General features: G+C 50.6%; 1 protein-coding gene across 1 annotated transcript in view; it reads left to right on the top strand.

Annotated features, from left to right (window-relative positions):
• The window catches only part of LOC147099494 (serine/threonine-protein kinase BRSK2-like), a 191,057-nt gene that overhangs the window by 169,039 nt on the left and 1,423 nt on the right, over positions 1-20,595 (top strand). The window contains exons 13-18 of the mRNA XM_085969685.1: positions 1,631-1,691; positions 9,200-9,800; positions 13,620-13,665; positions 16,073-16,196; positions 17,597-17,777; positions 18,708-18,797. Of these exons, the coding sequence (XP_085825811.1) occupies positions 1,631-1,691; positions 9,200-9,800; positions 13,620-13,665; positions 16,073-16,196; positions 17,597-17,777; positions 18,708-18,797 (1,103 nt within the window). The remainder of the gene's footprint in view (positions 1-1,630; positions 1,692-9,199; positions 9,801-13,619; positions 13,666-16,072; positions 16,197-17,596; positions 17,778-18,707; positions 18,798-20,595) is intronic.

Here is a 20,595-nt window from a genome sequence, read left to right on the forward strand (position 1 = left end):
TGGCAATTACCGGCATTACGCACACCTGGGGCTCTTAAAGGCACATACACCACAATTGCTCTTAAAGGCACATACACCACACTTTGTAAAAGCTTCCGGAACTTTCAGCGGGGAATCCGCACAAGTCCTCGACCAAAAAAAAAAATCATGGGCCGTATTTCCCGATCGGAGGCTTCCCGCGTGCGGAGGCCTCCGATCTGCAAAAAAAATCTACGCACTTACCTGAGGGCTCCCGAGGTGCGTATTGTTCCGCTCCTGGGCCTCTCCAACTCGAAATGCGCAGGGCCCACGTATCCCGAGGGCGCAGGCGGTTCGCGCGTTCCTGGGATCACGTGGGCCATGGGGAGCCAATAGGAGAAAGGAAATTCCCTTCATACACTTGACAGATAGACCCGTCAAATATATGAATGGAGATCACCCCAAAAACACAGTAAAACATTAAATAAATTTTTAAAAACATCACATTTTTAAAATTAGTTAAAATTACAAATTAAATATTTTAAACAAAAATTAAATCAAAAAAAAATAATAATTAAAGTTTTTTACGAGGCTAAAAATAAACTTACCTTTTTAAAATTATTTTTAAATGATAAGTGGAAAAAAAGGCTGTGCATGCCTGAAACCGGCATTTCCGATGTCCCTCCAGGTGTGTACACAGCACGTAGACACCCGTAGGTATCGGAAAATACAGCCCCATGTTTATTCCCTCTCCCCCTCCCCAGAGAAATGGGGGATGGAGGAAGAATTGTAAGCGATTGTAGTGAGGAGATGATGGCTGTGTCTTTATGATATTCCCTGGTTGACCACCACCTTCTCAAGGGGCAGTTAGGGATGGCCAATAAATGCTGGGCCTTGCCAGCGACGCCCACATCCCATAAAAATGAATTTTTTAAAAAGATGGCATGTGGGAGTGGCAAAGGAAGTGTCATGGGGTGATGCGCAACCAACGGTATGGCTCAGGGACCGCTGCGGCCTACCCGCCCTTCACCTGTGGCCTTCAGCACACTTGATGCGCCTCTGGGCTTCCATTTACAGCCTGCCTGGCCTGGAGGTTGGCCCAGCTGGTATTCAGCACGGTTCCTGCGCCTTTTCTTGTTACCCCCCCCCCCCGCCCCCCGTCCGCAGCGAGAGAAGGCCAGCAACTGTCTTTTTAAGAAGCAGAGTTTTCCCAGCTTCCGTACAGCAAGGGGCCTCTGTGAAAGTAGTAGCTGCGGGCCTAGCAATTCTGGTGGTACCGTTGCCAAGACGTCTCCACGACCTGATTTCCTGTTTTAGTGACGTTGATTGTATAAACATTGGTCAGAAACCAGGCGAACTCCCCTGCTCCTCTTCGAATAATGACCTGGGATCTATTTACGTCTATCAGAGAGGGCAGACGGGACCTCAGCTTAACATCTCATTCGAAAGACAGCACCTCCGACAGTCTCCATGCTTTCTCTGTCTTCCTCTCTCTCTCTTCCTCTCTCTCTCTTTTGCCTTCTCTCTCTTTCTGTCTCTCTTCCTCTTTCTCTGTCTCTGTCTCTTTCTCTATCTCTCTCTCTCCCTCGCTCTTTCTCTCTCTGTCTCTTCCTGTCTCCGGGCCTGTGTCCAGTGTGTACCCGAGTGACATGTTTGTTTTCTCTTGGCTCAGGTCTCGGTCAGTCAGTGGAGCCTCGTGTGGCCTCTCCTCCAGCCCACTCAGCAGCCCCAGGGTAAGTGTGAGTTGGGCATGTGCTAGCCTCGTGTAGATGTGCGTAGCTCTGCTAAGGTGGCGGCTCTGTTAATGTACGCATCAGCTTACAGGCATGGGTCAGTGTATACTCAGACACACAGGTGCACGCACACTGACATACGGGCTGACACAGGCCATCCGCCGGTACATACACATGTAAACGAGCACACATATAGACACAGACTATGCCCACATGCATAGGTACACACACAATGCAGACACACACAGATAGATGCATACAATGCCATATACACTCTTACGCGCACATTCCTACAAGCCACTGAAACCCAGAGGTGCCTGGTTCAATCACAACTGGGGCAGCAGTTGGTGGGAGTGGGGCTACAATTGGCATCATCTCCCCCCCTGCCTCACAAGAGGGTTCAAAGCAGCCAGGGATCCCGCGCCGTGGATCCACGTACCAGGCAGAGGCATGACCCCTGACCCCGCGCGGAAAGCTTCATTCGGGCAGCGGTTTCGGGGCGCCCATTCAGAAACCAGCTGACATTTGACCTCCCCCCAGAGTCTGGCCAGGGGAACACCGTGCGGCAGGTGCTGCTTGTCTTCTGCGTTCGACTAGCATTCTAGGGTGAGCAGAGCTCGGTGCGAGCGAGCTTTCAGGCACACCGTGAGGTAACCTTAACCACGGGGGCGAGTCCAATCCCCCTGTAAGAGGCTCCTTATTTTTACTGTCGGTCCTCAGTAAAAACAGATAATTCACACCCCCGACATGTGAAGGTGTGGCTTACACACCAGATGTTAAAGCACGGACACCCCTCCCTGTCCCTAATCCCAATGGGTCAGTGGGGTAAAGTTTGGTTTGGTCCTCCGTCAGTTAGCAGTTGGGACGTTACAACTGACCTCTGACCTTGGGTGCGGCGGGCGGGGGGGTGGTGTGGTTAATAATTATCCAGGATTCCCGCTCCCGATTGCTGTCGGATACCCTTTCTGGAAAATTTGTGGCCATCGAATGAGAACCTGTGATGCCGTCACAGTGGAATAGACAGCCGCCGCCTAAAATCTAGGCTCAGACATGAAGAATGGCCATTGGCTGAGATACAGGAGGCCCTAGTTCAGCAGAGGCCATAGGGCATCACCTTGCAAGTTCACTAGGTCATAACCTGACCTCCAGCAGCTGACTATGGGCTGTCATCCACTAAGGGTTGCAGGTGGCCTGAATTTGAATCTTAGCCATGAGGATGATTCCTTTAATTGTGCCAAATCAAAGGTGCCTCTCACCTGTGGAAAGACAAGATCTGGAGTACTTGTTGCAGTTGTGGAGTGCAATGGCGTATTACTCAGCACGGTGCCGTCATTCGCGTAGCGGAAACTGGATTGCAATGGTTAGTGCCTCCCGTTAGTGCCTCCGGGGGGCGCTAACGGGGCACTAGGAATTTAGCACCCGGGCGCAGCGCATTTAGCGCCGCTCGCGAAATTGACCAGTCATCCTGCGGCGGCGCTAAACAGTACCGCCACGATCTCCTGCGCCCGCAGATTGTGACGTCAGTCAAGCGTGCAACGCCCCAGACCGGATATTGAGTTGCGCCCCCTGCTTTAGCGCCTGCCGCTAGGAACGACAAGTAGAGGGGAACGTTTTCAAGTCGGGAAGGGACTGGGGGAGCGCTATTTAAAGGCGGGCGCTTCCTGCCTTTTCTTGTTGGCAACATTTTTGGTTTTAACACTGTCCCAAGGCGTTTTGGTCCTCGGCACCACTTTTGAGGTTCCTAAGTGCCGAGCTCTTTCCCTGGGCCTATCCATTAGTGCTTCCAACACAATTGCTTTTGAGGTCTCTTCAGGCTGAGATTCAAGGCTGCAATGAGCAGGGATTGGCTGGCCAGCAAGGTGGCCCCTCCCTTTTAAGAACTGGACAGCACCAGTCTGTCTGGCTTCCATGGTAACGGACATCGCCTGAGCTTCGGTAGCGTTCTGAGGTAGCGCCTCGCTCCCCCTGACGTTAGCGCCTTAAGAGAGGTGTGTAGCGCCTGATTTAGCGCTCCAATCACCTCCAGGGCCGATAGAGGTGAATTTTGCAGTCGGAGGCGATAATTAGCGCTGGGCGCTAAACTTTGCACCCAGCTGATATTAGCGCCCCAAAATGGGCGATACCGAATTTTCCCCCCCAAGTCACTATATTGTTCGCACTTGAGGTCATTACTCCACAAGTTGGTGCCAATCTTTGCCTCAACAAGATTACCCTCTAAAAGTTAAAGTACCTTCGAGAAGGTTTAACTCTTGCCCCACTTGTACAACTAAGTCTGCCCACATTCTCCGGGATTGACTGAATTGTAAAACAAGCAGTCCACCCAGCAACAACATGCACGTTATATACCCAGGCATGAGTTCCTGTCTTAAGGGATCGAACCGTTGATTACAGACCTCTCTACACTGATAACAATTTAGTGCCCATTGTATTTCACAAACAGAATCTCTCCTGGGTTACCGATGGAAAACCAAAACTGGGAATGCTGGAAATCTGAAGTAAAAAAAAAAATTACTGGAGAACGCACGGCTGACCTCTTTGCGTCTGAAAAACTAGATTAATATTTCAGATAGAGTCCCTTTTTCAGAATGCTTGGCCATATCTGACAGGAGATCTCTCTATTTGAAAGATTGAGCTGTTTGCTAATAGTTGCAGCAACTCCAGTTGCCCATTGGGGGGCGCTGCTGAGCTTTGTGGAGCCAGCATTGCCAACAGCGACACCAGCAGGTGATGAGTGGCACTGCAGCACTGAGATCGCCCAGTGCATTTACTCTGGGGTTTTCTCGCTGTGTGCTGTGATTTCCAGCCTTGGTTCTCCTGTTGACATAAAACCGCTGGAAGTACATGGCAGGTTGGTCATTGCCACTCTCTCCCCCCCGGCCGATTTTCTCAGCGGAAGGAATCGTGTTCAGGGTCAAAGCTCCGCCATGCCGCTCCGAGATCTCTGCGCTCCTCCAATTCTGGCCTCCTGCAAATCCCCGATTTTAATCGCTCCACCATTGGCGGCCGTGCCTTCCGCTGCCTGGGACCTAAGCTCTGGAATTCCCTCCCTAAACCCCTCCACCGCTCTCCTCCTTTAAGACGGTCCTCAAAACCTATCTGTTTGACCAACTTGCCCTAATATCTCCTTACGTGGCTCGGTATCAAATTCCATTTGATAATCACACACGTGAAGCACCTTGGGATGTTTTACTATGGTAAAGGTGCTATGTAAATGGTGTTGTTGTTGCCCATGCTTCCGCCCCTATCCTGATTGGCTTAAATTGGGCCAGCCCATGCGTGGGTGAGCACATTCCCCAGCACAGACATCCCTCAGCTAATGAGCGCAAATGTTTACCGAAATATAGGAGGGAAACAAAATGTGGCATGCCTCAATTTAGCCGACATTTAGGATCAATCCTAATAGTTCATGAACTGTGAGGGAGTCGGAGCAAGGAAAGGGATGAAAAACAGGCGGGTCTACAATGGGCTACACCGCCCCCAGTGTGAGTCTGTGTTACAGGGTGTGTCACTACACCGCCCCCAGTGTGAGTCTGTGTTACAGTGTTACTGCCCCGAGTGTGAGTCTGTGTTACAGGGTGTGTCACTACACCGCCCCCAGTGTGAGTCTGTGTTACAGGGTGTGTCACTACACCGCCCCCAGTGTGAGTCTGTGTTACAGGGTGTCGCTACACCGCCCCCAGTGTGAGTCTGTGTTACAGGGTGTTACTGCCCCGAGTGTGAGTCTGTGTTACAGGGTGTGTCGCTACAGCGCCCCCAGTGTGAGTCTGTGTTACAGGGTGTGTCACTACACCGCCCCCAGTGTGAGTCTGTGTTACAGGGTGTCGCTACACCGCCCCCAGTGTGAGTCTGTGTTACAGGGTGTTACTGCCCCGAGTGTGAGTCTGTGTTACAGGGTGTGTCGCTACACCGCCCCCAGTGTGAGTCTGTGTTACAGGGTGGGTCACTACACCGCCCCCAGTGTGAGTCTGTGTTACAGGGTGTGTCGCTACACCGCCCCCAGTGTGAGTCTGTGTTACAGGGTGTCACTACACCGCCCCCAGTGTGAGTCTGTGTTACAGGGTGTGTCACTACACCACCCCCAGTGTGAGTCTGTGTTACAGGGTGTCACTACACCGCCCCCAGTGTGAGTCTGTGTTACAGGGTGTGTCACTACACCGCCCCCAGTGTGAGTCTGTGTTACAGGGTGTGTCGCTACACCGCCCCCAGTGTGAGTCTGTGTTACAGGGTGTCACTACACCGCCCCCAGTGTGAGTCTGTGTTACAGGGTGTGTCACTACACCACCCCCAGTGTGAGTCTGTGTTACAGGGTGTCACTACACCGCCCCCAGTGTGAGTCTGTGTTACAGGGTGTCGCTACACCGCCCCCAGTGGGAGTCTGTGTTACAGGGTGTCGCTACACCGCCCCCAGTGTGAGTCTGTGTTACAGGGTGTCGCTACACCGCCCCCAGTGTGAGTCTGTGTTACAGGGTGTGTCGCTACACCGCCCCCAGTGTGAGTCTGTGTTACAGGGTGTGTCGCTACACCGCCCCCAGTGTGAGTCTGTGTTACAGAGTGTGTCGCTACACCGCCCCCAGTGTGAGTCTGTGTTACAGGGTGTGTCACTACACCGCCCCCAGTGTGAGTCTGTGTTACAGGGTGTGTCACTACACCGCCCCCAGTGTGAGTCTGTGTTACAGGGTGTGTCTCTACACCGCCCCCAGTGTGAGTCTGTGTTACAGGGTGTGTCACTACACCGCCCCCAGTGTGAGTCTGTGTTACAGGGTGTGTCACTACACCGCCCCCAGTGTGAGTCTGTGTTACAGGGTGTGTCACTACACCGCCCCCAGTGTGAGTCTGTTACAGTGTGTCACTACACCGCCCCCAGTGTGAGTCTGTGTTACAGGGTGTGTCACTACACCGCCCCCAGTGTGAGTCTGTGTTACAGGGTGTCATTACACCGCCCCCAGTGTGAGTCTGTTACAGTGTGTCACTACACCGCCCCCAGTGTGAGTCTGTGTTACAGGGTGTGTCACCACACCGCCCCCAGTGTGAGTCTGTGTTACAGGGTGTGTCACTACACCGCCCCCAGTGTGAGTCTGTGTTACAGGGTGTGTCGCTACACCGCCCCCAGTGTGAGTCTGTGTTACAGGGTGTTACTGCCCCGAGTGTGAGTCTGTGTTACAGGGTGTGTCACTACACCGCCCCCAGTGTGAGTCTGTGTTACAGGGTGTCATTACACCGCCCCCAGTGTGAGTCTGTGTTACAGGGTGTGTCACCACACCGCCCCCAGTGTGAGTCTGTGTTACAGGGTGTCGCTACACCGCCCCCAGTGTGAGTCTGTGTTACAGGGTGTGTCACTACACCGCCCCCGGTGTGAGTCTGTGTTACAGGGTGTCACTACACCGCCCCCAGTGTGAGTCTGTGTTACAGGGTGTCACTACACCGCCCGCAGTGCGAGTCTGTGTTACAGGGTGTCACTACACCGCCCCCAGTGTGAGTCTGTGTTACAGGGTGTGTCACTACACCGCCCCCAGTGTGAGTCTGTGCTACAGGGTGTGTCACTACACCGCCCCCAGTGTGAGTCTGTGTTACAGGGTGTGTCACTACACCGCTCCCGGTGTGAGTCTGTGTTACAGGGTGTGTCACTACACCGCCCCCAGTGTGAGTCTGTGTTACAGGGTGTGTCACTACACCGCCCCCAGTGTGAGTCTGTGTTACAGGGTGTGTCGCTACACCGCCCCCGGTGTGAGTCTGTGTTACAGGGTGTGTCACTACACCGCCCCCAGTGTGAGTCTGTGTTACAGGGTGTGTCACTACACCGCCCCCAGTGTGAGTCTGTGTTACAGGGTGTCGCTACACCGCCCCCAGTGTGAGTCTGTGTTACAGGGTGTGTCACTACACCGCCCCCAGTGTGAGTCTGTGTTACAGGGTGTGTCACTACACCGCCCCCAGTGTGAGTCTGTGTTACAGGGTGTCACTACACCGCCCCCAGTGTGAGTCTGTGTTACAGGGTGTCACTACACCGCCCCCAGTGTGAGTCTGTGTTACAGGGTGTGTCACTACACTGCCCCCAGTGTGAGTCTGTGTTACACGGTGTGTCACTACACCGCCCCCAGTGTGAGTCTGTGTTACAGGGTGTGTCACTACACCGCCCCCAGTGTGAGTCTGTGTTACAGGGTGTCACTACACCGCCCCCAGTGTGAGTCTGTGTTACAGGGTGTGTCACTACACCGCCCCCAGTGTGAGTCTGTGTTACAGGGTGTGTCACTACACCGCCCCCAGTGTGAGTCTGTGTTACAGGGTGTGTCACTACACCGCCCCCAGTGTGAGTCTGTGTTACAGGGTGTGTCACTACACCGCCCCCAGTGTGAGTCTGTGTTACAAGGTGTCACTACACCGCCCCCAGTGTGAGTCTGTGTTACAGGGTGTCGCTACACTGCCCCCAGTGTGAGTCTGTGTTACAGGGTGTGTCACTACACCGCCCCCAGTGTGAGTCTGTGTTACACGATGTGTCACTACACCGCCCCCAGCGTGAGTCTGTGTTACAGGGTGTCACTACACTGCCCCCAGTGTGAGTCTGTGTTACAGGATGTGTCACTACACTGCCCCCAGTGTGAGTCTGTGTTACAGGGTGTCGCTACACTTTCCGCTCACACACATGGCAAGAACACTTCATTAGTCTCAGGACAGGTTTGCTGATTGTGCTTTTTGGGTGCACTTTGACCCCGGGATGTCTCGCTGTTTTGGGTTCTCTTCCTCCTCCCACCAAACCTGGGAAATCGTCAAAGAAAAAAGAAAGACTTGCATTTATATAGTCATCACCAAGTCATCAACCTTGGTTTGATAGTTGGCCGTGGGTTAGGTGACGAAGCCAGGGACCATCCCATGTTATTGGATAATGTCAGGATTTGTGGAATTCTCATCTGACGGGATTGTTGCTGCATTGGGAAGAGCCTTTAATGATATCTCACGAGCTTGCCCGAATGGCTCAGTGTGTGGTGTACAGACCAGAAGGACCCCCACAGCGATTCCCACCCTGTGTTTACCCCCGGTTGCACTCCGGGCAATGCTACAGTTGGCCTCAGCACCTCTGGGCAAGCGAGCGGGCAGGGGGGTAGTAGAAAAAAAAAATCCAGAGTTCCCACTCCTTGATTGCCTCCGACAGGAAAGAGGACATCAACTGAGGACAGGCTTAGTTGTGATGTTGTCTGCGGTTGAATAGCCTCCTCTCTCTCATGAAGAGTGGCTACCTGGTGGCAAGGTGCGGGAGGGCGTCCAGTGGAACCTTATCCTGGATGGGGCCTTTGGGAGAGGAGGGAGGAAGTACCAGGAATAATTGGCTTGCCACGCAGAAACAGTGGGACATCCCTTGCTCAAGTGTTACTGTTTTATTTTATGAAAGTTCTCAGTTGATTTCTGTTTGTTTTGCAATCCTTTCGCCTCGTGCTCTTGTCGACGCTGCTGAAAGCTGCTGTTCTTGTTCTTGTTCTTGTTCATTTCACGTGACTTTTCCTCTCATGGCATTTCAGCCCATTCGTAAGTTCTCTGTCCCTCCTCAGAGCCCCGTCTTTAGCTTCTCGCCCGCCTCACCCGAGCGCGACGCTTGTAAGGACTTCTCTCGCCAGCCCGGCACCGTGTGGCAATCGAAACTAGCACACCACCACCGCCAGCCTGACCCCAAGACACAAACGCTGCCGGCCAAGGCCAGCCTAAGCGAGAAGCCATTGCAGGCCATCAAATCCAACCCTCTCCCTATCAACCTCGCCGCGACCTCTCCTTCCCCGAACCCTCAGTGCCGCCATCCTTCTGTGCCATCGCCACCCCACCACCCCTCCATCCCTTCACCCTCCTTCATTCCGTCTGCCCCCGCTCGGTTTTTCCCAAGTACTAAAACGGGCGCCAAATCTATCCCTGCCACACAGGTGACCCCTCACCCCTCCCCTAGAGGCAGCCCCCTCCCCACCCCGCTGGGAACCCCTGTTCACACGCCAAAGGAGAGCCCCACCAGCACGCCCAACGCGACACCACCGTCCAGCCCAGGGGTCGGAGGAGTGCCCTGGAGAACTCGGCTCAACTCCATCAAGAACAGCTTCCTCGGGTCTCCGCGCTTCCATCGAAGGAAGCTACAAGGTGAGCTCAGATCGGACTGTCGGGGCTGACCATTCGTTGGTAGTTAAAGGGGAAGGCAAGTCTGGTGAAATGCTTTCTGTCTACACCGTGCCCCTCCGCGTACATACGGTTAGGAAATGATTGCCTTCTTCCATCAATTTCCTGCCACCATTTTGGGCCTGTAGATCCGCTCTAGTGACATCACTGACTGGCGCAGTCACCTTATTCCCACGGCTGTTCCATTTGAGGGGTGGGCGGCGATTCTCAAGTTTTGAATCGCCTAGGATGAGATTTAGAACCACGGTTGTCCACTATTGGCAAAGCCACATGGCACACCCAGCCCAAGGTCAGGTGGTTCTGGATCTGTTCCTGCTTCGATCTGAAGTAGTGACCTATGTTAAAGTCAACCTAACCATTCAGGGTCTCTGGCAGCCCCTCTCAAGCAGTGGGGGCACCAGGGTGTCTCTGGAGGGATAGAGAACCAAAATGGCAAGTCTCATAGAGTTGGTAGAGTAGGATTGAGAGATGGTAGATTGATAGAGATGGATTCATAGATTGATAATTAGAAATGGATAGATTGGTAGAGTAGGATTGACTGATATAGTCGGCCAATTGATAGAGGATGGATTGATAGAAATGGATTGACTGAGAGATGGATAGATTGACTGAGATTGTAGATTAATAGAGAAGATAGAAAGAGATGGATGGATGGATAGAGATGGATGGATAGAGATGGATGGATGGATAGAGATGGATGGATAGAGATGGATGGATAGAGATGGATGGATGGATAGAGATGGATAGAGATGGATGGATGGATAGAGGTGGATAGAGATGGATGGATGGATAGAGATGGATGGATGGATAGAGATGGATGGATAGAGATGGATAGATAGAAAGAGATGGATAGAGATGGATGGATAGAGATGGATGGATAGAGATGGATAGATAGAAAGAGATGGATAGAGATGGATGGATGGATAGAGATGGATAGAGATGGATGGATGGATAGAGATGGATGGATGGATGGATGGATAGAGATGGATGGATGGATAGAGATGGATGGATGGATAGAGATGGATGGATAGAGATGGATGGATGGATAGAGATGGATGGATAGAGATGGATGGATGGATAGAGATGGATGGATAGGGATGGATAGAGATGGATGGATAGAGATGGATGGATGGATAGAGATGGATGGATGGATAGAGATGGATGGATGGATAGAGATGGATGGATAGAGATGGATGGATGGATAGAGATGGATGGATGGATAGAGATGGATAGAGATGGATGGATAGAGATGGATGGATGGATAGAGATGGATAGAGATGGGTGGATGGATAGGGATGGATGGATGGAGATGGATAGAGATGGATGGATAGAGATGGATGGATAGAGATGGATGGATGGAGATGGATGGATGGATAGAGATGGATGGATAGAGATGGATGGATGGATAGAGATGGATGGATAGAGATGGATGGATGGATAGAGATGGATAGAGATGGATGGATAGAGATGGATAGATAGAAAGAGATAGATAGAGATGGATGGATGGATAGAGATGGATGGATGGATAGAGATGGATAGAGATGGATGGATGGATAGAGATGGATGGATAGAGATGGATGGATGGATAGAGATGGATGGATAGAGATGGATGGATGGATGGATAGAGATGGATGGATGGAGATGGATAGAGATGGATGGATAGAGATGGATGGATAGAGATGGATGGATGGATAGAGATGGATGGATAGAGATGGATGGATAGAGATGGATGGATAGAGATGGATGGATGGATAGAGATGGATAGAGATGGATGGATAGAGATGGATAGAGATGGATGGATGGATAGAGATGGATAGAGATGGATGGATAGAGATGGATAGATAGAAAGAGATAGATAGAGATGGATGGATGGATAGAGATGGATGGATGGATAGAGATGGATGGATGGATGGATAGAGATGGATGGATAGAGATGGATGGATGGATAGAGATGGATGGATAGAGATGGATGGATGGATGGATAGAGATGGATGGATAGAGATGGATGGATGGATAGAGATGGATGGATAGAGATGGATGGATAGATAGAGATGGATGGATAGATAGGGATGGATGGATAGAGATGGGTGGATAGAGATGGATGGATAGAGATGGATGGATAGAGATGGATGGATAGAGATGGATGGATAGATAGAGATGGATGGATAGAGATGGATGGATGGATAGAGATGGATAGATAGAGATGGATGGATGGATAGAGATGGATGGATGGATAGAGATGGATGGATAGAGATGGATGGATAGAGATGGATGGATAGAGATGGATGGATAGATAGAGATGGATGGATAGAGATGGATGGATGGATAGAGATGGATGGATAGATAGAGATGGATGGATGGATAGAGATGGATGGATGGATAGAGATGGATGGATGGATAGAGATGGATGGATGGATAGAGATGGATAGAGATGGATGGATGGATAGAGATGGATGGATGGATAGAGATGGATGGATAGAGATGGATGGATGGAAAGGGATGGATTAAGATGGACCGATAGAGATGGACCGATAGGAGAGGTAAATTGATAGAGATGAATTGATAGAGATACATTGACTGATAGACATGGTAGATTAATCTGCTCATTGAAGTGAAGGGGTTAAATCACATACTGTACAGCAGACAAGCACAAAACCGCTGCCAGAGAGGTTTTTTGAGAGACACTGAGGGGGCATCGCTTTTTTTAAATAGGAATAATGGGAGAGCCACCTGATCTGTGCAAATAATCTTATGGCGAATACTGTGAAACTGTGGGCAGTGTGGGAGAAGCACAGTTTGAAATGTTGACCATATGCCTGTGACCCCTGCCCCCAAGACCCTTTCCTTGTACAAATATAACGAACTCTGCAGTATTCTGTAGATAAAGTATTTCCGCTGGACTTTTCTTCCTCTTGAATTTCCACTAGCCCAACAAAAAAAAACCAGACAGTCGGGACAAACACTGGATGAGTGGCAGCCTAATTCAGTCTGCACTTTACTGTCCCAAGTTGTTGTTATGCTCTTTTTTATCAAATCTATTATTCCTGCTAAACTCTGAGCACAGCGAGAGTCCCCTAATGGCGCCATCAGTGGAACAGTTGACTGACAGCAGTGGGTAGCAACGCAAATTGGACAATAAGGGGAGAAATTTGCAGGGCTATAGGGAAAGAGCAGGCGAGCGGGACTAATTGGAGAGCTCTTTCAAAGAGCCAGCACAGGCGCGATGGGCCGAATGGTGTGCTGTATCACTCTGTGATTCTAATTCAAAAAGTATCCACACCATTGTTGATGTTGCTTGACTGGTTAATTTGAGATTGGGTTAGTGAGTGTGAGGATACTGAGCCATACAGTCCAGAAGGTCTACACTGGATTTGCAAAGCGCCACATGTAGCCTCAGCTCCCGCCGTCCTCCAGGCTAGAGAGGGTTAAAATCAGCCAGGGTTCCCGCCCCCAGTCGCTGTTCAGGCAAGGATAGGACCAGGAATCACTTGCGAAGCACTTCAATGTTTGAATGGCCTGCTGACGCTCTCGCCGTCTGAGCTCGCACGTGAAGAATGGCGCTGCTGGCGCAAGGCAGCACGTCCAGGAATGTCGCTGCGTCACTGGGGAAGGGAGTCCAGCTCGGGCAGACTTTCGCCGCCATTCTCCTGCATATCGCAGTTCAGTGTAACATAATGGATGAAGAGCCAGGAACCTTGATTACAAAGACTGCTGGTGAGGAGGCTCTCCTTGCAGACTACACTGATCCAATCCTCTTTCTTTCCTTCTCCCCATCCTGCACAGTACCAACAGAGGAAATGTCAAGCCTGACGCCGGAATCATCACCAGAGTAAGTTCAACTCTTTGTGTAATGTTGAGAGTGTTGGCACAGAGCAGAAAATGGCCTCCTGCCTTGAGTCACACAGCCTCCTGCTCCTCTGTAACTCTGGACGTCTTCCTACCTTCCTGTCTCTCTGACCGCCTTCATTTTTTGCTTCCCTATTTTCTCACTTTTTTTTCTACTTCCGTTTCTTTTTCCTCAATCTCTTTCTGTCTTCCTCTCTTTATCTCGTTTCTGGCCCCTTCTCTTCATCTTGGGGCTCCCACCTCTTTCTATTTATCTTGCTCTCCCTCTTTTGTCTTCCTATTTATAGCTCTCTCTTTCTCGTTCTCGCTTCCCTTTTTCTCTCCCTCTCTCTCCTGCCTCTCTACCTACTTTATCTTTAATTCCTCACCTCTTAACCTCCTTTTCTCTCTATCCTTTGAGTATTTTACGTATTACATGGCGTTGATCTGCTAGAATAGGAGTGTGTTGGGCCTTTGGCTTTACTAAAAATTCTTACATTCTTACGTAGACACCAGGTAGTTATATATCCATGGTACAGTGTCATCAACCCCACAACCTGCTAGATCGACGAGTAACTGACTCCTTCATTAACCCGTCTCAGGACCTCCATTCCATGATCAGTTCTGTTGTGCACATCCCCAAATGGTCTCAACATGATCAAGTAGAACTAATCTCCCCTTTAACCACATGAAGGGCCTTCAGCACTCTGCACACTGCATTGGCCCAGAGCTTGAGTATTGGAGCGTGAGGGAGCCATCAGTGTTTCCCCGAGGAATGGAAGATAAATCACTGGATGCACAGGTGCCTAGCGCCTGAGGTTTGAGCAATGCTATCTCCCTTGCTCTTCCCTTCCCCTGCCTCCTAGACACTCGAATGGACTGGCTTCTTCAGCATCTGCCAGTTCCATTAACGGTAAGTACATGCTGTGAGGGCTATGCAGGGTTGTGGGGAAAGAGCGGAGGAGTGGGATTAAGTGGATTGCTCTTCGAAAGAGCCGGCACAGACTTGATGGGCCAAATGGCCTCCTGTGCTGTAATATTCTATGATTTTATTCTGTTTGTGGGAGGGGGCCCTGAACACTTTATTTTTTGGGGGGGGAGGGCTCTATTCATCTGTGGATTATATCTCATTGCTTCCTATAACTTTCAAATAATAGATGGGCAGCAACTATCTGAGAAAATATTAAAATAATTTAAAGTGGGGGATGGGATGCGCTGTTGGCTGGACTGTCTCTCAGATTAAATCCAGCCCAAAGTGATGACGGAAATCTCCTCTCTCTGGTAACTCAAAGTGGAATGAGTGTTGGCAGTCTAAATCCAGTGACTAGTGGGCATGGAGCCACAGAATGAAACCACGATTAATTGGCACTAAATTGGTCATCTCAATTGGTGTGACCATAAAGTTGGAAAGATGTCACCTTAGTGTGGTTGAGAGACTAAGCGAAGCACATGACTGAGGCAAAACACAGGGAGCTTTACTCTGCATCTAACCCGTGCTGTACCTGCCCTGGGAGTGTTTGACGGGACAGTGTAGAGGGAGCTTTACTCTGCATCTAACCCGTGCTGTACCTGCCCTGGGAGTGTTTGATGGGACAGTGTAGAGGGAGCTTTACTCTGTACCTAACCCGTGCTGTACCCGCCCTGGGAGTGTTTGATGGGACAGTGTAGAGGGAGCTTTACTCTGTATCTAACCCGTGCTGTACCTGCCCTGGGAGTGTTTGATGGGACAGTGTAGAGGGAGCTTTACTCTGTATCTAACCCGTGCTGTACCTGCCCTGGGAGTGTTTGATGGGACAGTGCAGAGGGAGCTTTACTCTGTATCTAACCCGTGCTGTACCTGCCCTGGGAGTGTTTGATGGGACAGTGTAGAGGGAGCTTTACTCTGTATCTTACCCGTGCTGTACCTGCCCTGGGAGTGTTTGATGGGACAGTGTAGAGGGAGCTTTACTCTGTATCTAACCCGTGCTGTACCTGCCCTGGGAGTGTTTGATGGGACAGTGTAGAGGGAGCTTTACTCTGTATCTAAACCGTGCTGTACCTGCCCTGGGAGTGTTTGATGGGACAGTGTAGAGGGAGCTTTACTCTGTATCTTACCCGTGCTGTACCTGCCCTGGGAGTGTTTGATGGGACAGTGTAGAGGGAGCTTTACTCTGTATCTAACCCGTGCTGTACCTGCCCTGGGAGTGTTTGATGGGACAGTGTAGAGGGAGCTTTACTCTGTATCTAACCCGTGCTGTACCTGCCCTGGGAGTGATTGGGGCAGTACAGAGGGAGCTTTATTCTGTATCTAAGCCCTGCAGTGCCTGACCAGAGAGTGCTTGATGCTGTACCTGGATTCCACATCCCTCTGGCAGGAGGTTTCATTTCTCTCCTCCATTTGCTAAGTAACACCTGTTTTCTTTCTCTTGCAGACTTGCTAAGAAGTCGTGGTTTGGAAACTTTATCAACCTGGACAAAGAAGAACAGATATTTGTTGTCATCAGGGATAAGCCTCTGAGCTCCATCAAAGCAGACATTGTGCACGCCTTCCTCTCAGTGAGATCCCAAGCATTTCTTCTTCTGACATCAGTTTGTGCTCTCGCAATAGGCGTAGAAGTGAAACGTTAGAGACGGGGAGAGTCCCAGGTTCAGTGGCTGACCTGTGCTGTGTTAGCTGATCTCAAGCAGGGCGGGAGTACGCCCACTACAATTGGCCTCAGTGCCCTTGCTCTCGAGGTGGGGGAATATTTAATGCAGGGCTCCTGTTTCTGGCCACCTCCCTCCCCGCCCCCACCCCTTCTGGAAAGGGCTTGTGCATGAAGTCAGCTTAGGACAGGCTCACGGTCAAATATTCTGCTGATATTCAGGTCTGGGCTTTGTGCCTCTCCTGTGCCAATTGTTCGGCGGACCTGGGGCAGTGGGCATGCTCTGTCAACGCAGTTTTCCGATCGGGGTACAGCGGCACCTGCTGATATGTGGCCAGACGTCTGTAAAGCTCACGCAGACAAGGGGAGCACGGGCTGCACCGCGTTTCGCGCCGTTTCCGCCGCTCCAACGTTGGACGCGGAGACTGCCAGTCCTGGTGCTCAAATAGTCAGTGAGTTGGGGGGGGCGGTGTGGCCTTGGGTCATATAGAGAATAGGGGGCCCTGTACAAGCACGATCAGAGCGCTGCCATGCAGAGGCCCCACCGTCCAGAGAAAGACATTTATTTCAGGCGGCTGGCCGGCCATCTCCTTGTCCCGCTGTGATAGGCCCCCAGCTACGGCTTCCAACCCTCCATGATTGGCCCGGAGTCTCCAGGATGTGAAGATTAATCTCCAGGACACTGCTGCGAGCAACACCCGGGGCGAGAAATCACAGGGGCTTTAAAAAAATGGAGCGTTTTTTTCACTTCCTTTGAACACTTTTGTTTATTAGTTGTAAAAATATTGGAGCTTGGACAACAGGCTGTTTGGCCGATAGTCAATCGTCCAATTGGGTAATGAAGAGTCTTTTTGCTTTCCAATTGGCCGTGGGAAGGTGGGGGACGCCGTGAGGATGGATGGGCCGGGCGTCCAATGGCTGGGAATGTAGGGGTGGGGTGGTCGGAGGCAGGCGGTCATGTGATGAAGCCTCCTGGAGTACAGTCAACCAGAGCTGGCAACCCTAAGGTGGGCGCAACTCCTTGGCGGAGGCCGGGAAGCTTCCTGTACATCAATGACCCCGGTGCCGGAAATATGGCCGAGGCCGGGGGGCGCTTTTCAGGGCAGACGGTGCAACCCAATTAAGGACGGGAAAAATCTGTTTAACCTTGCAAATGGAGAATGGTCACTATTCAGTATCGGGGGCAGTGCTGTTGGTGCCTGTGGAACCTTGCCCCAGTAAGAGTCAGAGTCCTGGCCGGGGTGGGGGGGGGGGAAGGAATAAAAGAGAGCATCAGGAATTTAGGTCCCAATAACCTTTGCTTTCCTCCAGATTCCCAGTTTGAGTCACAGCGTTATCTCGCAGACGAGCTTCCGTGCAGAGTACAAATCGGTAGGAGGCCCAACCGTCTTCCAGAAACCTGTGAAGTTCCAGGTGGACATCACGTACGCAGAAGGGAGCGAGGCACAGAAAGAGAACGGGATTTATTCTGTCACTTTCACACTAATGTCAGGTGAGGGACAATCAGAGAGAAGCGGAAGTGTCTCCCAGGTAACGCAATTTCTGTAATTTACCGAGAAACCCAAGTTAAGATTTTTTTGTGTGTGTGTGTGTGAGACAGTATAGTCCCGCAAAAATGTTAAAAACCTCAGGAAGGATCTATTGGCCTTGGACAGGGTGCAGCGCAGGTTCACCAGCTTGATTCTGGGCCTTAGAGAGTTAAATTATGAGGACAGGTTGGCTTGTATTCCCTTGATTATAGAAGATTGAGGGGTGATCTGATGTTAAAATGTTAAATGGATTTGATAAAGTAGATACAGAGAATCTAGTTCACCTGGTGGGGAGAATCAAGAACGAGGGGACACAATCTTAAAATTGGAGCTAGACAATTTAGGAGGGAAATCAGGAAGTATTTTTTAACACAAAGGGTAGTAGAAATCTGGAACTCTCTTCCCCCCCCCACCCCGCCGCCGAAAAGGCTGTGGATGCTGGGGGCCAATTGGAGCTTTCCGAGAAAATTGCCAGCCTAAGAGACAATCACATACTGTGGGACTGGAATCACAGGTAGGCCAGACATAGAAACATAGAAGATATGAGCAGGAGTAGGCCATTCGGCCCCTCGAGCCTGCTCCGCCATTCAATGAGATCATGGCTGATCATCCAAATTCAGTACCCGGTCCCTGCTTTCTCCCCATATCCCTTGATCAGGTAGGGAGGGCAGGTTCCCTTCCCTGAAGGACATTAGTGAACCTCTTTAAATGTGACAATGTGAAGGTTTCTATTGTTCTATTTTTTTCCTGGTGCCAGCCCACAAATTACATTTAGATTTATTCAATTCACAAATGGCCATGGTGGGATTTGAACTCACAGCCGGTTGCTAGGTCAGTACCATAACCACTACACAGATGATATTCAACGTTAACAGGCTCTTTGTCTTCATCAGGGCCCAGCCGCAGGTTTAAGAGAGTTGTGGAAACAATCCAAGCACAGTTATTAAGTGCACACGATCAGCCCTTGGTTCAGGCACTTGCAGGTACGTAATCAATACTGTCTCAATATTGTCTGTGTGTGTGTGTGATAAGTATGCATGTTTGTGCAACCATGATCCACTGTGCGTGAACTAGTCGCTCTTGGAATGTGATTTGCAAAGTAGCTGTTGGGTATCAGTTGAGAGGGCAGAGTTACCAATGCTGAGGTAATGAGAAGGAGTAGCCTAGTAACAGAATGTGTTGCAGTGCAGTATGTTAGGCATGTGTACTGTACGACTGAAGATTTACTGCCCTTGGAGGGTGAGCCACTGTGTCCCAGCTGGGAAAAGACTAAGTGGATCGGAAACTGAGAACCGAATGGAAACTTTGACAACTGGGAGAGCTGGCAGAGCCTGGTGATGCCATCTTGTAGAGTCTGCAGCCAATCTGGCTATGAGCAACTGGCTAAAGATCTTAACAGGGTTTGAAAGAGATTGCAGGCATCGTTCAGTGCTTCAGAAGACACCCTCCCAGAACAGCGCCCCTTGGAAGAGCTCAAAACCCCCAACTGAATCTACAAGAGAGCCTGGAAGAGTTGCACCCAGCCCATTGTCTCGGTCATTCAGACACACAAAATGAAAGGTGAGAAATGGATATCAGGCCCATCAGTGCCATTAGACCGTGCATCCTTGTGCACCAATCTCCCCAACCGCTGCTGACTCCTGGAGAGGCAAAAGAAACTTGTGGCCAATTGCAGGAAAAGCTCTGGGAATATTCTCCCAATTCCGAAGGCAATCAAGCATAGTTCTCCATGATTCATCACTAAATGAACCTCAATTAACTCGCACACTTCCCCCATCCCATATGTCCCAATTTCCTGAGGAATATCGGGCTATACAGGACTGGAAATGCTATCTCTTTCCATAGGGAAGGATTCCAAAGATCACGCCTTAACCCACTTTCCCACCCTGACTGCCAAAAAAATGTTAATCACCCTCTTAAAACGTGTAACAAATAGGTTCTCACATTCTGGGTGGCCTTGCTGCCACTTTGGCTCCACAATGCAATTTCAGGTTTCTCCTGGAATTATTCCCACGTATTAAGATTCCTTTATTGGCTGTTTTTTCCCCCCCCTTGGCCATGAAGCGTTCCCAGGCTGGTGGACATCCTGCTCCTGTGGCCTCTCCTAAAATTGCTAGGAGGTGCGCAGGAATGCCCGGGAGAAACCGCACGACTCCTTATCCTAGTGGTGCGCTAAGATGGGGAAGTTGCTGTGTGGGGAACCTAGCATGTCACCCCCGAGCTGCCCGAGTATCCATCTTCTCTAAAAGTAAGAGAGTGCGACTTAGAGACACTGCCTGGTGTAGCATTGAGCCGCAAAGGCTTGAAGGTCTCAGGTTCTATCCCCAGTCTGTGCTGAGTTAGGAAAGACTGACTTGCATTTATATAGCACCTTTCACAACCTCAGGATGTCCCAAAGCGCTTTACAGCCAATGAAGTATTTTTGAAGTGTAATCACTGTTGTAATGTAGGAAACGCGGCAGCCATTTTGCACACAGCAAGCTCCCACAAACAGCGGTTTAACGTCTCATCTGAAAGACGGCACCTCCGACAGTGCAGCATTCCCTCAGCACTGCACTGGGAGTGTCAGCCTAGATTTTTGTGCTCAAGTCTCTGGAGTGGGACTTGAACCCACAACCTTCTGACTCAGAGGCGAGGGTGCTGCCCACTGAGCCACGGATGACAAAAAAACTAAGTTGTAACTAGGAGTTAGGGGCAGCAGTTGGAATGCTATAGTTGACCTCAGTGCCAAGAAAATCAGCCAGGATTCCCACTCTTGCTCACTTTCCCTGCTGCAAAGTG

The sequence above is a fragment of the Somniosus microcephalus genome, chromosome 28, assembly GCF_052327205.1.
Source record: "Somniosus microcephalus isolate GS21.2 chromosome 28, FLI_Smic_1.0, whole genome shotgun sequence".
In the NCBI taxonomy this organism is placed as follows: Eukaryota; Metazoa; Chordata; class Chondrichthyes; order Squaliformes; family Somniosidae; genus Somniosus; species Somniosus microcephalus.